General features: G+C 43.2%; 1 protein-coding gene across 1 annotated transcript in view; it reads right to left on the minus strand.

The window, feature by feature from the left end:
• LOC124553414 (speckle-type POZ protein-like) overlaps positions 1-19,765 on the minus strand; it is a 137,591-nt gene extending 117,826 nt beyond the window's left edge. Inside the window, exons 1-2 of the mRNA XM_047127278.1 lie at positions 19,202-19,765; positions 10,706-10,798 (exon numbers count right to left, since the gene is read on the minus strand). Of these exons, the coding sequence (XP_046983234.1) occupies positions 10,706-10,798; positions 19,202-19,765 (657 nt within the window). The remainder of the gene's footprint in view (positions 1-10,705; positions 10,799-19,201) is intronic.
• Between the last annotated feature and the right edge of the window lie 1,217 nt (positions 19,766-20,982).

The following is a 20,982-nucleotide window of genomic DNA, read 5'->3' on the forward strand; positions in this document are numbered from 1 at the left end:
CTCATTTCTCACATTAAAAAAATTACTTTCTGCATTATTCAGTCACAATACTTGTGACCAGTCAATTAGTGCCTGTGCCTACAGTCCCTGGTTCTTGTCACCGACCACCACAATCAATGACCCATGCTGACAGCATTCTCAGCAGAAAGCTGCTTCTATGCTTCAGCCTACTTCTGCAAGGCAATAACAAAGTCCTCCAACACTGGCTAACCTTTGAGAAGCTTCTGCAGTGGTTGAAGAATGTGACAGTGCCACCTTTTCCACTTTAACAGAGTAATGAACCTTGTGTTTCATTTTCATACAACTGACCCTTTTAGTGAGTGCTTCTATAATTTTATTCCATGAAGAAATTTTTGTAATGCTTACACTTGCTCTGTTATGCCAATTTATCAGGCAACAGACCCGAATAATTTTGAGCATTAGCTGTTGAATATTTTGACATGCTACAGTCATTTCCACAATGAAGCAAACAAATCTGTTAAGTAATTTTCAGGCTGTTTTAATGCTTCCATGCCTTTTCTTTAAAAATGCTTTTTAACTCTTCCCTCATTTGTTGATAACCCACATGGTGTTTTAATGCTGGGTCTGTGTCATTAATTAAAATTATACAAAGAACAAATAAGAAAGCTTCTCATAATATGAGAAATTACCTTTTTTGATGTTAACTTAAACACCTTGTCAAAGATTCTAAGAATCAATTATATGCAGATCCCACAATTCCTTTAACAGGGACCATGTCCATTTATGGCAAGAAATTAAGACTCCTCTCACATTTACTTGTTTATTACCTCACATCAGGATTGAAACATTTGCAAGAAAACATTAAGTTCTTTATAAGCTTAATGACTAAAGGCACTACCATCCATCTTTCTGATAAATATTGCCATACTAATGCAGCCATGAAACACTTAGCATGCATGCACAGAGTTCACTGCATTTGGAAAATTAAGTATGATGCCTATAAATGTTCACAACATCCACATCCAGACATTTGGCTTACAGGTCAAGTATTATTTTGAATTTTGTACAAACTGGTGAAAGAGAGGGAAGGAAACATGGTTTCCTAGTAGAATGACACAGATGATAATTTATCCATTTCAAATAACTGTTCAGAAAACATGAAAAAAATATTGTGGGCTGCAAACTTATTTTTTAACTGTAGCTAAAGGAACACTGAGCAGGAAAGTAAACCGGTGAAATCAGTTCAGACAGGTAGTGAGTACTACACCAGATGACATCAGTTTTATCAGATCAGTTGTTAAATAATCACAAGATTCATTTGGTGACAGAAGCAGTAGTTCTTCAAATTATGATGGTCACCCTAAGAACTAAAATTTTGTGCTGACTTCATAGTGTACCTGATGTATGCAGAAATAACACTTACTTATGAAAGTGACATCTCATTACAACCCTTACCTCCCATTTATTGTGAAAACTGAAGCTTTTTGACATTAAAAAATCAGTTAAATTGCCAGAATTTAAACACAACTTGGCAGCCACAGATTCACAGTGACACTTATGTGGGAAGAATGTGGAATCATTAAATATGATGCCCATAGATTTCCATATTTGACTCACTGCCTGTCTTCCATGTGAGAAAAATATATCTAAAAACAAAGATGATGTAACTTACCAAACGAAAGCGTTGGTATGTTGATATAGACACTAACAAACACACGCACACACACAAATTTCAAGCTTTCACAACCCACGGTTGCTTCATCAGGAAAGAGGGAAGAAGAGGAAAGACAAAAGGATGTGGGTTTTAAGGGAGAGGGTAAGGAGTCATTCAAATCCCGGGAGCGGAAAGGCTTACCTTAGGGGGGAAAAGGGACAGGTATACACACACCCATATCCATCTGCACATATACAGACACAAGCAGACATATGTAAAGGCAAAGAGTTTGGGCAGAGATGTCAGTCAAGGCAGAAGTACAGATGCAGCAAAGATGTTGTCGAATGACAGGTGAGGTACAAGCGGCGGCAACTTGAAATTAGCGGAGGTTGAGGACTGGTGGGTAATGGGAAGAGAGGATATATTGAAGGGCAAGTTCCCATCTCTGGAGTTCTGATAGGTTGGTGTTAGTGGGAACTATCCAGATAACCCGGACAGTGTAACACTGTGCCGAGATGTGCTGGCCGTGCACCAAGGCATGTTCAGCCACAGGGTATCCTCATTACCAACAAACACTGTCTGCCTGTGTCTGTTCATGTGAATGGACAGTTTGTTGCAGGTCATTCCCACATAGAAAGCTTCACAGTGTAGGCAGTTCAGTTGGTACATCACATGGGTGCTTTCACACGTGGCTCTGCCTTTGATCGTGTCACAACATCCCCACAATGACCCCATTAAGTTTTATTTACATTCCCTCCACAAACATGCCTTCACCCTAGCCAGATTACGCTCCCATATTTTATTTACTCAGGCTTATCTGACATTTGGCATTACCCCCAAAGGCCTCACACTTAAAGTTCCCATCTCTGGCTGTAACCCTTCTTTCCATCAGCCATCTTTCCATCCATACCAGTTCCAAACTGAACAATCCATAGCCCTCACCCGCCTAATCCTTCACCTACACATCAACTCAGCCAATGAACACACCTGTCAACTCGTATCCTTAATAAAAGTCCTCAATGTTTCCTCTCCCACATCCACATCGGCGGTTCAGAGCATCCTCCTACAGGCCAACCCCGAATTAGAACAGCATGCCACCCTCCACCTCAAAAAACTACCTAATCTCCTGGTTTCCCACCTCTGGAAAGGCAACTCACTCACCCTCCACAACCTTTCCAGCAAACCTCAACCTCCTCTCTTTGCACACATACCCAGTCTCTCCCATCTACTCAATCTTCCACTTCCAGCTCCACTCCCCCCAAAACCTCAAAATTCTAATCAGCACAATCTGGAACCACAACACCCTAATTCAGTAGTTAACCTTTCCTCCAAACCTCTCTCCTAATCCAAAACCTCTGCCCTAATCCCAGATTCAACCAAACAGCTTTCGTCAAAGATTTACTGTTCTACACTCGTACTCTCTGCTGGAAATATCACTTTGCCATGAAGAAAAATAATCCAAATCCTACTCCTAATGATACAACTCCCCAAGACACTATCCAAATTGAACCTTGCCTGGAACAGTTCTGTCCTCCGTCACAGCGGGACCCACCTCCTCTTCCTCAAAATCACCCTCTCCAAACCTACCAGGAATTTCTCACTTCCAGCCTTGCCTCTCAATCCTTCTTGAGAAACCTTAATCCTACTCCCAACATCACCACAGCTGAAGCCCAGGCTATCCGTGATCTGAAGGCTGACCGATCCATCGTCATTCTTCCAGCGGACAAGGGTTCCACGGCCGTGGTATTTGATTGTCGGGAGTATGTGGCTGAGGGACTGCGTCAGCTTTCAGACAACACTACATACAAAGTTTGCCAAGGTAATCCCATTCCTGATGTCCAGGTGGAGCTTCAAGGAATCCTCAGAACCTTAAGACCCCTGCAAAACCTTTCACCTGACTCCATCAACCTCCTGACCCCACCGACACCCCACACCCCTACCTTCTACCTACTTCCTAAAATTCACAAACCCAATCATCCCAGCCGCCCCATTGTAGCTGTTTACCTAGCCCCCATAGAACGTATCTCTGCCTACGTAGATCATCACCTTCAACCCATTACATGCAGTCTCCCATCCTTCATCGAAGACACCAACCACTTTTTCAAACGTCTGGAATCCTTACCCAATCTATTACCCCCGGAAACCATCCTTGTAACCATTGATGCCACTTTCTTATACACTAATGTTCCGCACGTCCAGGGCCTCGCTGCGATGGAGCACTTCCTTTCACACTGATTACCTGCCACCCTACCTAAAACCTCTTTCCTCATTACCTTAGCCAGCTTCATCCTGAAACACAACTTTTTCACTTTCGCAGGCCAGACATACCAACAATTAAAGGGAAAAGCCATGGGTACCATGATGGCCCCCTCATACGCCAACCTATTTATGGGTCACTTATTGGTTACCAAGCCTGCCAACCCAAAGTTTGGTACAGATTTATTGATGATATCTTCATGATCTGGACTCACAGTGAAGAAGAACTCCAGAATTTCCTCTCTAACCTCAACTCCTTTGGTTCCATCAGATTCACCTGGTCCTACTCCAAATCCCATGCCACTTTCCTTGACGTTGACCTCCATCTGTCCAATCACCAGCTTCAGACATCCATCTACATCAAACCCACCAACAAGCAACAGTACCTCCATTATGACAGCTACCACCCATTCCATATAAAACGGTCCCTTCCCTACAGCCTAGGTCTTCATGGCAAAAGAATCTGCTCCAGTCCTGAGTCCCTGAACCATTACACCAACAACCTGAAAACAGTTTTCGGATCCCGCTGCTACCCTCCTGACCTGGTACAGAAGCAAATTACCAGAGCTATTTCCTCATCCTCTCAAACCCAGAACCTCCCACAGAAGAACCCCAAAAGTGCCCCACTTGTGACAGGATACATTCCGGGACTGAATCAGACTCTGAATGTGGCTCCCCAGCAGGGATACGACTTCCTCCAATCCTGCCCTGAAATGAGATCCATCCTTCATGAAATCCTCCCCACTCCACCAAGAGTGTCTTCCCCCCGTCCACCTAACCTTCGTAACCTCTTGGTTCATCCCTAGGAAATCCCCGAATCACCTTCCTTACCCTCTGGCTGCTACCCTTGTAACCGCCCTCAGTGTAAAACCTGTCCCATGCACCCTCCCACCACCACCTACTCAAGTCCAGTAACCCGGAAGGTACACGATCAAAGGCAGAGCCACGTGTGGAAGCACCCACGTGATTTACCAACTGACCTGCCTACACTGTGAAGCTTTCTATGTGGGAATGACCTGCAACAAACTGTCCATTTACATGTACGGACACAGGCAGACAGTGTTTGTTGGTAATGAGGATACCCTGTGGCTGAACATGCCTTGGTGCACGGCCAGCACATCTTGGCACAGTGTTACATCGTCCAGGTTATCTGGATACTTCCCACTAACACCAACCTATCAGAACTCCGGAGATGGGAACTTGCCCTTCAATATATCCTCTCTTCCCTTTACCCACCAGGCCTCAACCTCCGCTAATCTCAAGTTGCCGCCGCTTGAACCTCACCTGTCATTCGACAACATCTTTGCTGCATCTGTACTTCTACCTGCCCAAACTCTTTGCCTTTACATATGTCCGCTTGTGTCTGTATATGTGTGGATGGATATGTGTGTGTGTGTGTGAGTGTATACCTGTCCTTTTTTCCCCCTAAGGTCTTTCCACTCCCGGGATTGGAATGACTCCTTACCCTCTCTCTTAAAACCCACATCCTTTCATCTTTCCCTCTCCTTCCCTCTTTCCTGACGAAGCAACCAGGGGTTGTGAAAGCTCGAAATTTTGTGTGTGTGTTTGTGTGTTTTTTATTATGCCTATCTACCAGTGCTTTCCTGTTTGGTAAGTCATGGAATCATATATATATATATAAAACAAAGATGATGGGACTTACCAAATGAAAGTGCTGGCAGGTCGACAGACACACAAACAAACACAAACATACACACAAAATTCAAGCTTTCGCAACAAACTGTTGCCTCATAAGGAAAGAAGGAGAGAGAGGGAAAGACGAAAGGATGTGGGTTTTAAGGGAGAGGGTAAGGAGTCATTCCAATCCCGGGAGCGGAAAGACTTACCTTAGGGGGAAAAGATATGTGTGTGTGTGTGTGCGAGTGTATACCCGTCCTTTTTTCCCCCTAAGGTAAGTCTTTCCGCTCCCAGGATTGGAATGACTCCTTACCCTCTCCCTTAAAACCCACATCCTTTCGTCTTTCCCTCTCCTTCCCTCTTTCCTGATGAGGCAACAGTTTGTTGCGAAAGCTTGAATTTTGTGTGTATGTTTGTGTTTGTTTGTGTGTCTGTCGACCTGCCAGCACTTTCATTTGGTAAGTCACATCATCTTTGTTTTATATATATACATACAGACCCTGCAGCATCTGATGTTTGCTGATGGCAATGGCAAAGTATACTTATGAAGGGCTAAAAACAGCCCATACCAGATGCAGCCAACAGCACTGAAACACAGAATCTTTAATCTTACAAAAACTCATATCAAGCAATTACAAATGAATCAAAGTGATTGATATACCATAAGAGTGAAGTTCTTAGGCATTCAGATGACTAATAGACTGAGGTGACACCAGCATGCAGGTAAATAAACCAAAAAGCTCAAATACGTGTGTTTCAACATGCAGAAATGTCTCCTAGCATACTTTTATTCAGTACTGACCTATGGCATAATTTTAGGGGAAATATAACTACAATTGAATAAATATTTATCCTACAGAGGTGTGCAGTAAGAACACAATGTTAAATTGGAAATGAATATCTTCAGTAAAATACGTTCTTCACAGACCTACATACCTACATGGACACACTACTTGTATGAGCATTAAACAATTATTTTATTTATTTTAGGTGTACTGGCAAAGAAAATAATTTAAAAACTTGAAAGAAGCTAAAATTATTTTCTTTGCCTAAATCACACTGAGTGGACCTTCTTAGTAAGTATAAGAGATGATCAAAAAGTTTCTGAGGGCGTTCCTGCAGCATATATGCAATGTTGCAGGACTTTGATGTGGGTATGTAAGCACTGACATGTAGTTATGGGATCAGTGTGACATTTGTGTTTTTCCAAGGTGCATGTGTTTAGAAACAATGTGCTGTTTTTCTTTATTTGGCTGAGAAGGAGAAAAACTGGCAGAATTCTTTTGAAGAATGATGAATGTGTATGGGGCAGCATGTGTCAAAAACCAGCACTGTGGGATGGTGCATGACAAATGATGCTGGTGATTGGTTTGTGGGACACTCAACTGCACAATTATCAGTGCCCGTATCATTTACCAATCTGTACACAGTCCAATCTAGCGAAGTTCACAAATGATGATGGAATGATGAGGACAATAAAAACCCAGTCCCCAGGCACAGAAAATCCCCAACCTGGCCAGGAATTGAACCCAGGATCCCGTGATACAGAGGTAGCAACACTAGCCACTAGACCATGAACTGCGGACATGCATGACGAATGGTGCTGCTGCTTCATGATAATAAATGACCCAAATAACAAAAATCATAATGCAGAAGTTATGCCAACACAAGTCAGAGACAATTGCACCTGCCCTACAGTCCTGATCTCTCCCTTGTGATTACCACACCTTTGATCCCTTAGGAAAGGACTCTAAGGGTAAAAAACTCCTATAGAATGATATGCAGCATGCAGTTATGGACTACTTCACACAGCAGGACATGATGTTTTAACAAATATGTACCTTCAAACTGATGAACAGGCGAAATAACTGTGTCAATGCTCACAGCGATCTAGCCTAATTGGTGTACTTCTGAATGGAAACGTTTAGACCACTCCTTATACACTGATCAGGCAGATCATTATGACTACCTTCAATCTAAACCTGTCAAGGCAATAGCACATGACCACAGGCACTGGACGTTTGTGCGTTGGTAGGGAATCACATGGTTCTGGCGGTTTCTGGCGAATAGAGGAAGCAGTGTGGTGTTGGTGTGCAAGACTCACACGTCCCCTTCATCATTGGACTTCCTTGGAGGTGCTTTGCTGATCTTATTTTCAGGATAGTTGGCCTCATCAATCTCTCCAACTTCTTCTCCGAAGATATAATACTGTTTAAAGGAATTTTCTCTACTCTTAAAATGATGCTATACACTCTAGATACTTTTAAATCAACCCCACTATATTTTCACTTCCACAAACAGAACACCACATAACAGTTCTCACATAAATGAACCATACTTCGTAATCCCAATGACTCTCAGACCAACAGAAACTATCAAGTACTTTTACAATAAATTCATTTCCAGAAAACTCTCAAAGTTCTCGCAAGTCCACCATCATATCTCTAGAGCATAAGTAAGCAAGTAAATAAGTGAGTGTCTCTTTTTTTTTCTTAACATAATTCAACTGTTCACAATAATGACTGACGTAGCACCATCACAAAGTTAGGCACGCTTGCTCCTTGTGCTGGGGATCTAGCTTATGTGGTGAGCGCGGCAACCACTTGCCCACGTTGATAAACTGTCCACACTGTAGCATTCTTTTGACACAGACACACCCTGCGCACACAGAAAACTGGCACGAGGTAGACACTCTCCCACCTTTCACACTCGTAAATAAAATATTGGGTGTTCAAGATGGTGGAAAGCTGAGGGTCTCAAATTTGCGTCGAAATTCTCGATGCACTACATGGTCTTATGGATCCTAATGCCTCCATCATGCCAATTTAGGTTGCAAATCAGGACTCTTCCAGGGGAACAGCTCCTTGACACGTATACCATGGGACGTAAAAAACAAGCTGGTAAGTTGCTCCGTTATCCTCTTGAAACATTTACATGGGCATCCATGGATCCACCAGTGCTCATGTAGGGCACCATGACAGCCAAGGAGAAACATACACCCCTTAATGATAATCATGTTTCCCAACAGCAGTGGCATTTTTCAACAATATAATGTGCCATGTCCCAATGCCAGGAGTGTGTTGAGTGGTTTGAGGAAGACAATGACGAGTTCCAACTGATGTGCTGGCTTCCTATCTCACCAAATCTAATCCATCTGGGACACGATTGAACTAGGCATCAGATCTCATCGTCCCCCTTACCTGGAATTTGTGGAAATTAGGTGACTTGTGTGTCCAGATGTGGTGCCAACTCTCTCTAGCAGCCTACGAAGGCTTCACTGCTTCCATTCCAAGGCGCTTCACCACTCTTATCCATGATAAAGATGGACATACTGGTTATTAGGTTGGTGGTCATAATGTTCTGGCTGATCAGTATATGCCTACTCATTGACTCCCATTTTTATTTGATGTCTGGCTGGGAGACTGGTCCAACAAGAGAATCTGAATATAAGTATCTGGGAGCACTCTTCATGGACAACTCTTCATGTGCAATTGGGATCAATGCCAGTATGTCTCAAGGCAATTGAAGGTTTGGCCATGTAAAATATTCATTGCACCTGTGGTGATATATGGCTCTGAGACGTGGAGTATTCAAAAGCAGAACTGAATTTTCTCATATTTCAGAAAATGAGATGCAGAAGATATTATGTCCAGTTTAGCTGCAAACAAAGGTGAATGGAACATCATGCAACATTGAGCTGGATGACCTGTGCCAAGAAGCCACCACTCTAACGAAGGTGAGGAAAAGAGTGCAGGTGGGCTCTAAGGAGTAATCTACCTTTTTCATTAATCGATGGATGGCAATGACAACCTGTTCTGAGAGGTGAGATTGGATTTCGGCCTCAGACTGTCAAGTAGCCTGGTGTAAATTACACCACGGGAAGAATTCAAAGTTCTATGGACCTCGACATGAACAGGATAGCCATAGAGAAGCGAGGCAGTAAGCAGTTGTGTATATGAGACCACGAGAAACCATGGTGCAGGGGAAAGGGTCTTTAAATCATTCACCTCATTACATTTACGTTTCGTAGACAATGATTGGGAAGATGAGTGACTCACATGGAGAAAATCCCCCATAATTGGCAGCATCTCTGACGGTGCACTCCTCCCAATTGGGGGCTCCCTTCACAAGGGGGTGCACCCACCTTAGGTGATTGTTCACATCTCAGGTCACACCTCACAAACACCTGACACAGGGACAAATTGACGATTTGGAAAGGTTGCAGCTCAGGCAATAACTAACCTGTCGAATCATGAGAAGCAAGTTGACTGGACATTTGGCGTTGACAAGACAACAGCTGGACACAGAAGTTCCTGGATATCATACCTGCAGGCAGACTCGCAGGGAGAGCCAGGAAGAGGTGGAGCGATGGCCTCTGAAGACATTTAACAGTCAACCATAGATGTGGATGGATAGAGGATGCCAGCAATGGACAGAAAACTTTGGAGAAAGACACCTGTAGCCATGTGCAATCTTTTAAGCTCAAACACATAAAAATTAAAATGTCTACATGGATGCCTAGGAAGTTTACATTGTATGTTCCACTTAGTGTATGATAATGTCTACCTATAGTGGTACTAGATCATTTTTGCTCCTATGAAATTTTATTACATAAGGTATACGCTGTTAGTTGTGCAGCAGTTGTAGGACTGATTAGCCATCATCTGATCTGCGCCAAAAGGTTATGGATGGCTACTTGATTGGTATGCCTGTTAGCAAACATTCCAGTATTTTAACCTTGTAAAAGAACTTGTGGGAAAATTAAAGCGACTACTGAAAAATCTGAGTAGCAAATTATTTGAAGAATCACTGTATAAAAAATATAAGTGAAGAGAAAGCCATAATGTGGACAACTGCAATTCCAGTGAAAAAGGTCTGTAGTTGGTGCCTAACAAAGCAACAGGATCAAGGAGAATCCAGAAATTTAGACACCATACCGGCAGGTGAAAAGCCAATTAGGAATTGATATCAAGTAGGGTCATTGAAAATAGGATTATACATATTGTGACAAGTCTTGTTCAGATTATATTTAGAACAGACAGCAAATAATCTATGATAATCCAAGTCATGTGCAGTTTTAGAACAATACTGTGTAATTATTAGTGCCACTAATTCCACTGCAATGTATTTTTCACATTAAACAATCAACCTATGAAAATTGTCCTTACTCTGCATGCAATAAATGTTAAAGCTTACAATATTCTGAGTTCCACCAGCTTCCAAATTTTGTTCAGGATCTTCCTTGATAAATTCAGTAGAGCAAGAGATTCCCAGTGGCTCTTCATCAAACTAGAAAAAAGAACACCTCAATTAAAACTGCCAGTATACTTCTACACACATGGCATGACTTTTTATTTCTTTTTCTGAGTACCATAAAACTTTTTACTATTGATTATCTCTTATGTAAAAAGGAATGTTTTTAAAAATATGATTTGCTGAGCAGCTATTCTTCCAACACATATTCCAACTGTTTAGTCCTGTACTACACAATACTACATTCTTTAGGGTGAACCAGAAAATTCTTTCTCCATTTCAGCATACTTCATGGGTTTTTGGCATTCACCTTCATGTGCTCAAATCACAGCTTGCCTGCAGTTACAGTGCTACCTCCAAACACTCATCTTTTCTCACAGAATTTGACCTCTGTACTTTATCATTTCATCTTTCATCTGCCTGCTGCTGTCTGGTTTTATCAATTAACTTTTTCTCTTGACCACAGCTTTGGCTGAAATGTTTTCAGGCATGCGAGATTTTTTGGACAATGTTGTGTTGTTGCAAAATTTTCAACAGTTCTCTGTTTCTTCTTCTGTTCAGCTATCAGTGTCTTCAACTGTTTACTTGCAAGGTTCTGTATGTACTACTGCTCCAGAAATGTTTGTCTGCACATCAAAACTTTTCCAGACTGGCCAATCTGAAATTCCAAGCTTGGAGTAGGGCAATCTGCACTATTCTTCTGGAAAGAATTATCATGTCTGTTTTTCAGCATTTCCCTTCAGTGCAACTACACTGGCAGTCCAGGCTACAAACATCACTGTTCCCACTCCCTCAGCTTTGGACTTTGCCTCGACTGTAGCAGATTAAGTCATGTTCCCACATTTTGTATCTCTCATTCAAGTAGGCACCTGAACTAGTTTTGTTAACTTCTCAATTAGCATGTTGAACACACTTGCACGAACATCACGTTGTCCCTTACCTGTGTGTGCACTTAACTCGCTGTATTAGTCTCTCTCTCTCTCTCTCTCTCTCTCTCTCTCTCTCTCTCTCTCTCTCTCTCTCTCTTTCTCTCTCTGCAATCTGACCCCCATCCATCTCTGCATGTCTCTCTCTGGTATTACCATATTACCATATTTGCTCTTGTCCCTGACTATCTTCTCACTAGTCCCAATTTCTTTGTTACCAACACTCCCTCATTCTCTGCCTCATTTCCCGCAACAGAGAGAATATTGCAGAAGGATCTGAAGATTTCTGAAACATTTGTGTGGAACAGTGGCTTTGAAGGTGGTGTTTGGGAAGAATGAGCACCAGAGGGAATCTCTATAACCTCTAATGTCCTCAATTTGGCCATCACAGTCACATTTGATTAAATATGATGATGCCAGGTTCTTCTTACCAGTCCTGTAGAAATGGAACTACAGCACATTCTTCTCCCAAAAATATGCACACTACCTTCCAATTTAGTCTTCCTCTTTGACACTTTCAAGTTTCATTATACACTAAATAAAAACATGAAAATCAACTAGACTGCATTTTCAGTTCTTATTACAGATGTCTAACATTAACATTTTTATTTTATTTATTTTTTGAATTGTGGATGTGAGACACATCTGCCTCGTTTGATGTGGTCTGCCAAGACTTCTCCTGTGCCAACTTCTTCATTTTATATTAGAGATTGCATCCAATGTCCTTGAGTATTTGATGTATTTGAGACTGTCTTCGCCTACAGTGTTTTCTTACACAGTTCTCTCTAGTACCATATAAATTATTCCCTGATGTCATAACATGTCTCTCATCATGTCCCTTCTTGTCAAGATGTTTCCTGATTCTGTGGAGAACCTCTGTACTTCTTATCAGTTACCTACTTTTATCATTATTCTGTCATACCACATCTTTGGTGGTTCAGTTATCTTTCTTTAGCATTTTGTAACTGTGCCTACCAAGTACTAATTTTAGTATCCCAGTGTATCTTATTTTACAAAGCTGGGTACTACTGCTAAGAATATAAAGACATGTGATCATCTTACATCTTGCCACAGGTCTGTGAAAATAAAGACTTTAAAACTTCCAAAAGTTCTTAGGTGTACCAATCTTCCATCAGATATTTGTGCAGATTTCCTTCAATGTTATTTTATTTGTCTTTCAACAGAAATCTGATTTGGTTCTATTCCCATCTTTCTTGGCAAATTTCCATCTTCCACTCTTATTTTATCATCTACTATTATTTCAGTGGCACAAGGGCCTGCTGTATCCAGTGGTTACACTTCCCTATACAGCCTAGTGTTATGTACAGCAACGTGATATGTCATTTCAAAATTAAACTCAGACAATATAGAGAGGCAAATAACTTTACTGTCAGCTGAAACCAGCTGTTTGTTTGTTTTTTTTCCTTCAATGAGTCTCTTATACGCTTCAATGTCACCACATTCTGGCTTCACAATTACATTGACCCCTTCATTCGTGTATGCATTCCTTTGGATTATATGCTCTGACAATACTAGGTGGGATGTTTTGCATCCACCACTAAGCATAGCTGGATTAGGGCTTCCTACAGTTTTTTAATGTCATGAAGTTTAATGTCGTCAGAACATAAAATTATGGGTGTGTGTAAGGCTAGTTGTGAAAAATCACGGTTGCTAGGAGCAAGACAACAGACTAGAGATCAGTGTTAAACTGAAAGCTGTTACTGAAAGGATGGAGCATAATTCACAAGTAATTATTAATAAAGCAATTGCTCTAGAGGATGACGATCCAGCGATCCAGTCGCGGAATATATGAAACAGCGCATAGCTGTAGATTTAGGTAAAACATACGTACGGTATCAGCATTCAAAGACCATATAGGTTCGGAACATATCCAATGAAACAAAGCAAGAAAGTAACACATGTCATAGACAGGGGATTTATAACAAGATCTGACTAATTAAATCTGGTGTACCTACAAAAATTTCCAGAAGTGTATAGTTACACATAAAGGTTTACGCAGAAATACTTTTCATAGCGAAAGAAGATGACAAAGCAATGGTAAAGTACAAAGTGTGTGTGCCAATAAACAGAAAAAAATTATTAAACTTGCATTGAGTAATATCTACGATCGTAGTTGAGGCACAGTTTTCCACATTCAGCATAAGAAATTGAACACCTTATCTCTGCAGTTCGGATGCAACAATGATCCAAACGCGCTTGTACAACATTTAAGACTGTTAATAGGTTCAGCAACTACTAGTAATATAACACAAAGGATTGAAATAATTTCTGTGGTCCCAGAGCTATGAGATCGATATATTAATAGAATAAATTTAGAAACTGCAGTTAACAAACTTCACAAGCCAGCACAGAGAATTTTTCCGCAGAGAGAGGTTCAGCATGAAAAAGAGAACAGTAATAAAATAATTATGCTACAGAAACTGTTGGAAAAAAATTGGAAATTTGTGGAAAGTTCCTAGGGGATGTAACTGCTCAAGTCTTCGGTCCCTTAACGTAACTTAAAATAACTTACACTAAGGACAATACACACACGCCTACAGCCGCGCGAACCATGACAGGCACCTCAGACCCCACGGCAAACTATTGGAATATTGAATACGTGTACTAAGGAAATGGCATTCAATTACACAAAAGGCGAGGCTGTAGTGCTTACCTGTTCTGCACCAGACACACATTACGGCAGGGTGAAAAAAAGTCAACTCTTGATTGCACTGACTTATATATCAGACTCCAAATTAAGTTTTTTTAGTGTTGCTTGAGGCTTTCCCGACGGACGTGTTGTATATATGGTTCTCGGGCGAGAGGTCTTTGGTTCTTCATCTTGCAGATGGCGTTGCTGTCCTTCCAGCTATCGGTTGATATCGTCGCCATTGGCCATCGAATTTGGCGGCTCCACGCATGCGCACTTCCTGCCTGAGACTGGCATAAATAGGGGGCTCAAGTCATGCCTTAGCAGTGTGTTCGTCACACCTGAAGATGTCGGCCAGTTGCGCTGATGAAACATTGTGGAGTTTTCACTATGACATCCGACGTCTCGCCCGAGAACCATATATACAAGTTTTTTTAGTGCTTGTCGGATCTTGACTTCCATACCCTAAACTAGGCAAAAAAATAATACTAGCCAAGGCTGCCCACTCGTATCGGCACCTCATAGGAAGCTTAGGAAAGCTGAGACAGCCAAATGCTAGGCTTTTAAATAGTTTTACTTATGTATTGACCACACTTTTATTTTTGATCAACCTTATGCATGTCGACTTTCCGTCATCTTCAAAGGTTCAAATGGCTCTGAGCACTATGGGACTTAACATCTGTGGTCATCAGTCCCCGAGAACTTAGAACTACTTAAACCTAACTAACCTAAGGACATCACACATCCATGCCCGAGGCAGGATTCGAACCTGCGACCGTAGCGGTCGCGCGGTTCCAGACTGAAGCGCCTAGAACCGCTCGGCCACCCGGCCGGCCTATCTTCAAAGGCAGTGCTCTGTCAGTCACGTAAAATCATTAGATACATTGTATCACGACTGTACTTGTCTGGCGCTCCAGAATGTTGATGTAATAAAATGTAACTAATCCTTTTATATCACTGAGATAGCAGCACCTTTGAAAATGATGAAAAGTCGAAATGCGTCAGGTTGATGAAAAATAAAGGTATGGTCAAGATATAAGTAAAATTATTAAAAGCACATCCGGATGGCCGAGTCGCCTCACATCATTTTGATGGAAATTGCAGCAAATGCTAGGCTACTAGTAGCGTGAGACCCTGCAGTGGGGTTGAGGTCGTAATAGTGATATGTTTTACTACATCTAAAAGCGTCGACAAGTCAACACAGTATGGAAACATAGAAAATGGTGTTTGACATCGTGGTCTCCTGACCTTCATTGCTTACGTATTCCGCCCTCACAATCATATTCCGCACATCAAGACGCTTCATTCGAACCCAAACGCGATAAGATAAAGTCATTGTTGTATGAATTCATGTAAAAGATATTCAAATAACAAGTAAATCGCAAAGTGCGCACCGAGGTTGAAATACTCGAGGCTGGCGTACACACGCACATTCAAGACACAACGGTCACAAAAGCTTTTAGTTCGGGAGAGGCAAACCGCGCGCCAGGAGGCTGGTCACTTCTAAGGACGAGTCAGCCTATCTACGTCGGCCGGCGACCACCCATAGAGCAGACAGAATTTGCCCGAGTGAAAGGGAGAGCGACTCCGTGTTCGGCTTAAATGCAAAATCCGCTACATTGTGTGGGAGCGCCCAGCCTACACATTCTTTACAAACATAGCAAGCAGTTTCAGAGATTTTCACAGGGAGACAGAAAACGCCAAACGCTGATGCTACAGATTTCTGGATTGGTCGCCTTGAACGAAACGTCATTCTCCTGTTTTAGAAGAGCAATGCTGATTGGCAGACGATATTCCTGACACCTTGAGCTGAAGGAGTAATAGACTGATAGATATACCCCTTAACGTCTGGCGTGGAGAGGGGCTGTTCTGTTGCCGCTCTTGGAGCGAGAACACGTAACGAGTGCGTGCGCGCTCGTACGCGTACTCAAAGAGCGAGGAACAAGTCTCTCCTCAGTACTTCACTGGGAGAGCACCGCTGTTGAGAGCGAATCAGAGTGTGACTCTATATTGAGTCCTTGTGATTAAGCATTGTTCACTGTGTTGGCCACCACAGTTATTGTGCAGTGTGAACAGACAGAGTTATAGTTAAATGCCTTTGAGCGAATTTTTGAGTGGCATCGTGGTGGACTGGTTATCTGACCGGTGTACCACGCCAATAGTTACAGACTAGGGGCGAATAGGAGTCCTTGACTTCATCAAGGCGTAGGGAGAGTTTAATTGGCGAAGGTCAATCCAGATAGAACGAGAGTTATCTTATTTGTCGGCAGCGAGCGGCGCAGACAGCAGTCATCACAGCTTGCAGTATTGTGCGCTACAGTTCTTTCGAGTCCCATATTTCCTCCACAACAGTACACTTAGCTGCATTTCACACGCAACAGCCTCAACTGTACCTAGCAACATTCTAACGGATAATTATTCAAGTTGAGTAGGCGCAGCACTCAGCCATTCTGCCAAGTCAATAACAATATTAAACTTTGTATAGAAATTTCATTAGCGGATCCTATCCTTAAGAGGTAATTTCACATTCCGAAAAAAACCCGGAAATAACTTGTTCAGTTCATAACTAAAAGTGCCATTGTGATTTCTCAGAATTTTTGCAAAAAAAAATAATAATTTTCGTTAGTTTCATGTTTCTCTTACGCTAATTAGCACTACTCCAGTATCCAAGTATCCCACTAATTACGTAAGAACTTTTGTGAATTTTTGTGTCATTTCCTTACAGCGGATGACTCCAGAAGATATTTATTGCTGAAAGTTTTTCAGGCATTTCTCTTTAGAACGTTAGGAGCGTCTGTCTGGCTTCTGTAGTAGTGTGGGGGTGGAAATTGCATCTTGCAGGAGCCACAGGGTAAAGAGTACATCTCAGATTAATCCGTTGCACAGAATGACAGAATAGCACCCACACGTTGCTCACAATGGAAAAGTGGGATTATGTTGCAGGCCTCATTGACTCTTGCTGCTACATACTACAATCCTTCAGGTGGTGGAAAATGATGACATAACAGCCCACCCGGATAGCCGTGCGCTCTAACATGCTGCTTCCCGAACGGGAAGGGATGCCAGTCCACGGCACGAATCCTCCTGGCAGATTAGTGTCGAGGTTCAGTTTGCCGGCCAGCCTGTGGATGGTTTGTAAGGTGGTTTTACATCCACCTCGGCAAATGCGGGCTGGTTCCCCTTATTCTGGCTCAGTTACACTGTGTCGGTAATTGCTGTGCAAACACCATTTCCATGTATGCGTACACCGGAATTACTTTACCACACAAAAATTTGGGGTTACACTCTTGTGGTATGAAACGTTCCTGGAGGAGTCCACTGGGGGCCTAACTGCACAATAGCCCTGGGTTCGGTGTGGGGCAGTGGTGGGGTGGGTAGACTGCTGGGTCTGTTGTGGGGTTGTGAACCACTGAGGGCTACGGCAGGACGGAGTCTGTCCATCGTTTCTAGGTCCCCAGTTTAATACATACATATAGACATACACAAAATACTAAGTTTGCATCTTGAACCTCTATAAATGTGGTGAGAGGCCATTTATAATGGTTCAAATGGCTCTGAGCACTATGGGACTTAACATCTATGGTCATCAGTCCCCCAGAACTTAGAACTACTTAAACCTAACTAACCTAAGGACAGCACACAACACCCAGCCATCACGAGGCAGAGAAAATCCCTGACCCCGCCGGGAATCGAACCCAGGAACCCGGGCGTGGGAAGCGAGAACGCTACCGCACGACCACGAGATGCGGGCGGCCATTTATAGGTACATTATTATTAGAAGCAGCAATGCCACCAAACAACTAAGTGCTACAGTTTATAAGGAGGTGTACCATCATGTGGAGAACAAGGCCTGAGCACTCGTCTGCCTGGCTACAAACTGCACTCGTCAGTGTGTCTGTTTCTGTGCTGAGCAGTGCACGTTTGTGACCACCAGAAAGAATTACACCAACTTAATATACTACAAACTTATCGTGAATCTTCAGGTTTTCGCGGCGCAAAGACTGCTCCATTAAGTTTCGGGAATGCAGCCGCATGAATTCTGCTTCTTCTTCTGAAGCAGAATTCATACAAACTTATCCTCCAATCCAACCTAAATAACGACAATATAACAGAACTAATGACTGCAAATAAGGATGGGTTGTGTGAAGGCCAAAACAATTTCTTAAGCTGTAATAACCTTCGCTTTTCCATGATTTTTTAAGCAAATCTTAACTGTTTATAAACATACTTCAATATAGACATTCGATGAACGTCTTAGGAGAAGGCAATGAAAGGTCTTGAGCTTTAAGAAACGGCCATCGATTACGTTGTAGTCTAGAGCACTGGCACATCTTAGGATGTGAGTGACCTTTTAGTTCAAAAAATGGCTCTGAGCTCTATGGGACTTAACTTCTGAGGTCATCAGTCCCCTAGAACTTAGAACTACTTAAACCTAACTAACCTAAGGACATCACACACATCAATGCCCGAGGCAGGATTCGAACCTGCGACCATAGCAGTCGCGCGGTCCAGACTGTAGCGCCTAGAACCGCTCAGCCACTCCAGCTAACGACCTTTTGGTCTTGAAAATAAACACATAGCCATATATGTGGGGAACACAAACGTGGTCGCACAGAGTGACAGCACGGTTAGAGGTGCCACGTCATGGATTGAGCAGCCCCTCCCACTGGAGGTTCGGGCACGGATATGTGTGTTGTCCTTAGCATAAATTAGTTTAAGTAGTGAGTGAGTCTAGGGACTGACGGCCTCAGCAGCTTGACCCCGTAGGATTTCACACACAGTTGAACACATCCGAACACGAACGTGTGGTTTGTCTTGTGCTTACCTGGTTGATGGTGGCGGATCAGAAAGCATCCGACTCACTTCAATGACATGTTCGAGATGGTTCCGCATCATGTCTGCCCATCCCTTCGTGCCCATCACGTGGAGGTTGGCCTTTATGAAGGCGACGGCGGCCGCTGTGAGTTTTGGGCACGAATGCCTCACTGCGAGCACGGCCGAGGCCGCAGCGTTTTCGACACAGAGCTGTGCGACCACCTGCTGCTCACAGACAGCCTTCAGGGCGGACAAGCCGTACTTATCAGCAGCTGCGAGCAAGAGCGGGGCCATGCCAGGCAGCTCGGGAGCCTGAAGGGTGTACATGTAGGCCAGCAGCTCCCTCATCACCGGCCCCTCCACGTCTGTGATTGTGACATGGCCGCTGCTGGCCTCCAGCGTGTCATGCTGGAACATTGCCTGGAACACGGGGCTCCTGGCAGCCAGCACTGTCCTGTGGGCAGCCAGCCGTGTCTCGCCCGCCACTAATATCACCACGGCGCCTTCCCCCGCATCTAGAAGGGCGCCCAAGTTCACGGCGGCGGTCAGCTGAACCTCGTTAACTGCTGCCATTGTAGGTGATGCTGAAACAAGACGACACTGAGCAACCATCGGTCCTTAAACAACATTTCCTATTTGATACAAAAAATTGTTCAAATGGCTCTGAGCACTATGGGACTTAACATCTATGGTCATCAGTCCCCTAGAACTTAGAACTATCTAAACCTAACTAACCTAAGGACATCACACAACACTCAGTCATCACGAGGCAGAGAAAATCCCTGACCCCGCCGGGAATCGAACCCGGGAACTTGGGCACGGGAAGCGAGAACGCTACCGCACAACCACGAGCTGCGGACCCTATTTAATATACATTTGTACTTTAATGAACCAACAGTTGGGAAGTGTAGCCCATCACAATACTTCGACATCCTACCTGCGATTGATACTACAGGTGAACAGCAGTAAATCTTCAACAACACAATGATCAGTATTTCCCCATACTATTGCAGCACCCTTGTTTTACTCAACAGGTACACTATGTGATCAAAAGTATCCGGACACAAGCAAAAACTTACGCTTTTCATATTAGATGCATTGTGCTGCCAACTACTGCCATACTCCATATCAGCGTCTCAGTAGGCGTTAGACATCGTGAGCACAGGAGGCAGCTGCATGGGTAGTGGGGGCTGTGTGGAAGGGACTGGGCGGTTTTTTAGGTTAGAGGGTCTCAGGGAACAAGGGAACCACAGAAGGGACGTCCGTCGAAAAGTGGGCAGGTAAAACACAGTAAGGTAGTTGTAGAAACGATTGGTATTGTAGTTGTAAATTGTCGTAGTTGTGTTGGGAGAGAACCAGAGCTCCAAGCCCTAAAAGAAAGCACTGAAGCTCTCCCCGGTGTTATTCAATCTGTATATTGAGAAAGCAGTGAAGGGAACAAAAGAAACACTTGGAGTAGGTATTAAAATCCATGGAGAAAAAATAAAAACTTTGAAGTTCGCCGATGACATTGTAATTATGTCAGAGACAGCAAAGGACTTGGAAGAGCAGTTGAACGGAATGGACAGTGTCTTGAAAGGAGGATACAAGATGAACACCAACAAAAGCAAAACCAGGATAATGGAATGTTGTTGTTGTTGTTGTGGTTCAAATGGCTCTGAGCACTATGGGACGCAACTGCTGAAGTCATTAGTCCCCTACAACTTAGAACTAGTTAAACCTAACTAACCTAAGGACATCACAAACATCCATGCCCGAGGCAGGATTCGAACCTGCGACCGTAGCGGTCTTGCGGTTCCAGACTGCAGCGCCTTTAACCGCACGGCCAC

This window comes from Schistocerca americana, chromosome 11 (assembly GCF_021461395.2).
Source record: "Schistocerca americana isolate TAMUIC-IGC-003095 chromosome 11, iqSchAmer2.1, whole genome shotgun sequence".
Taxonomy (NCBI): Eukaryota; Metazoa; Arthropoda; class Insecta; order Orthoptera; family Acrididae; genus Schistocerca; species Schistocerca americana.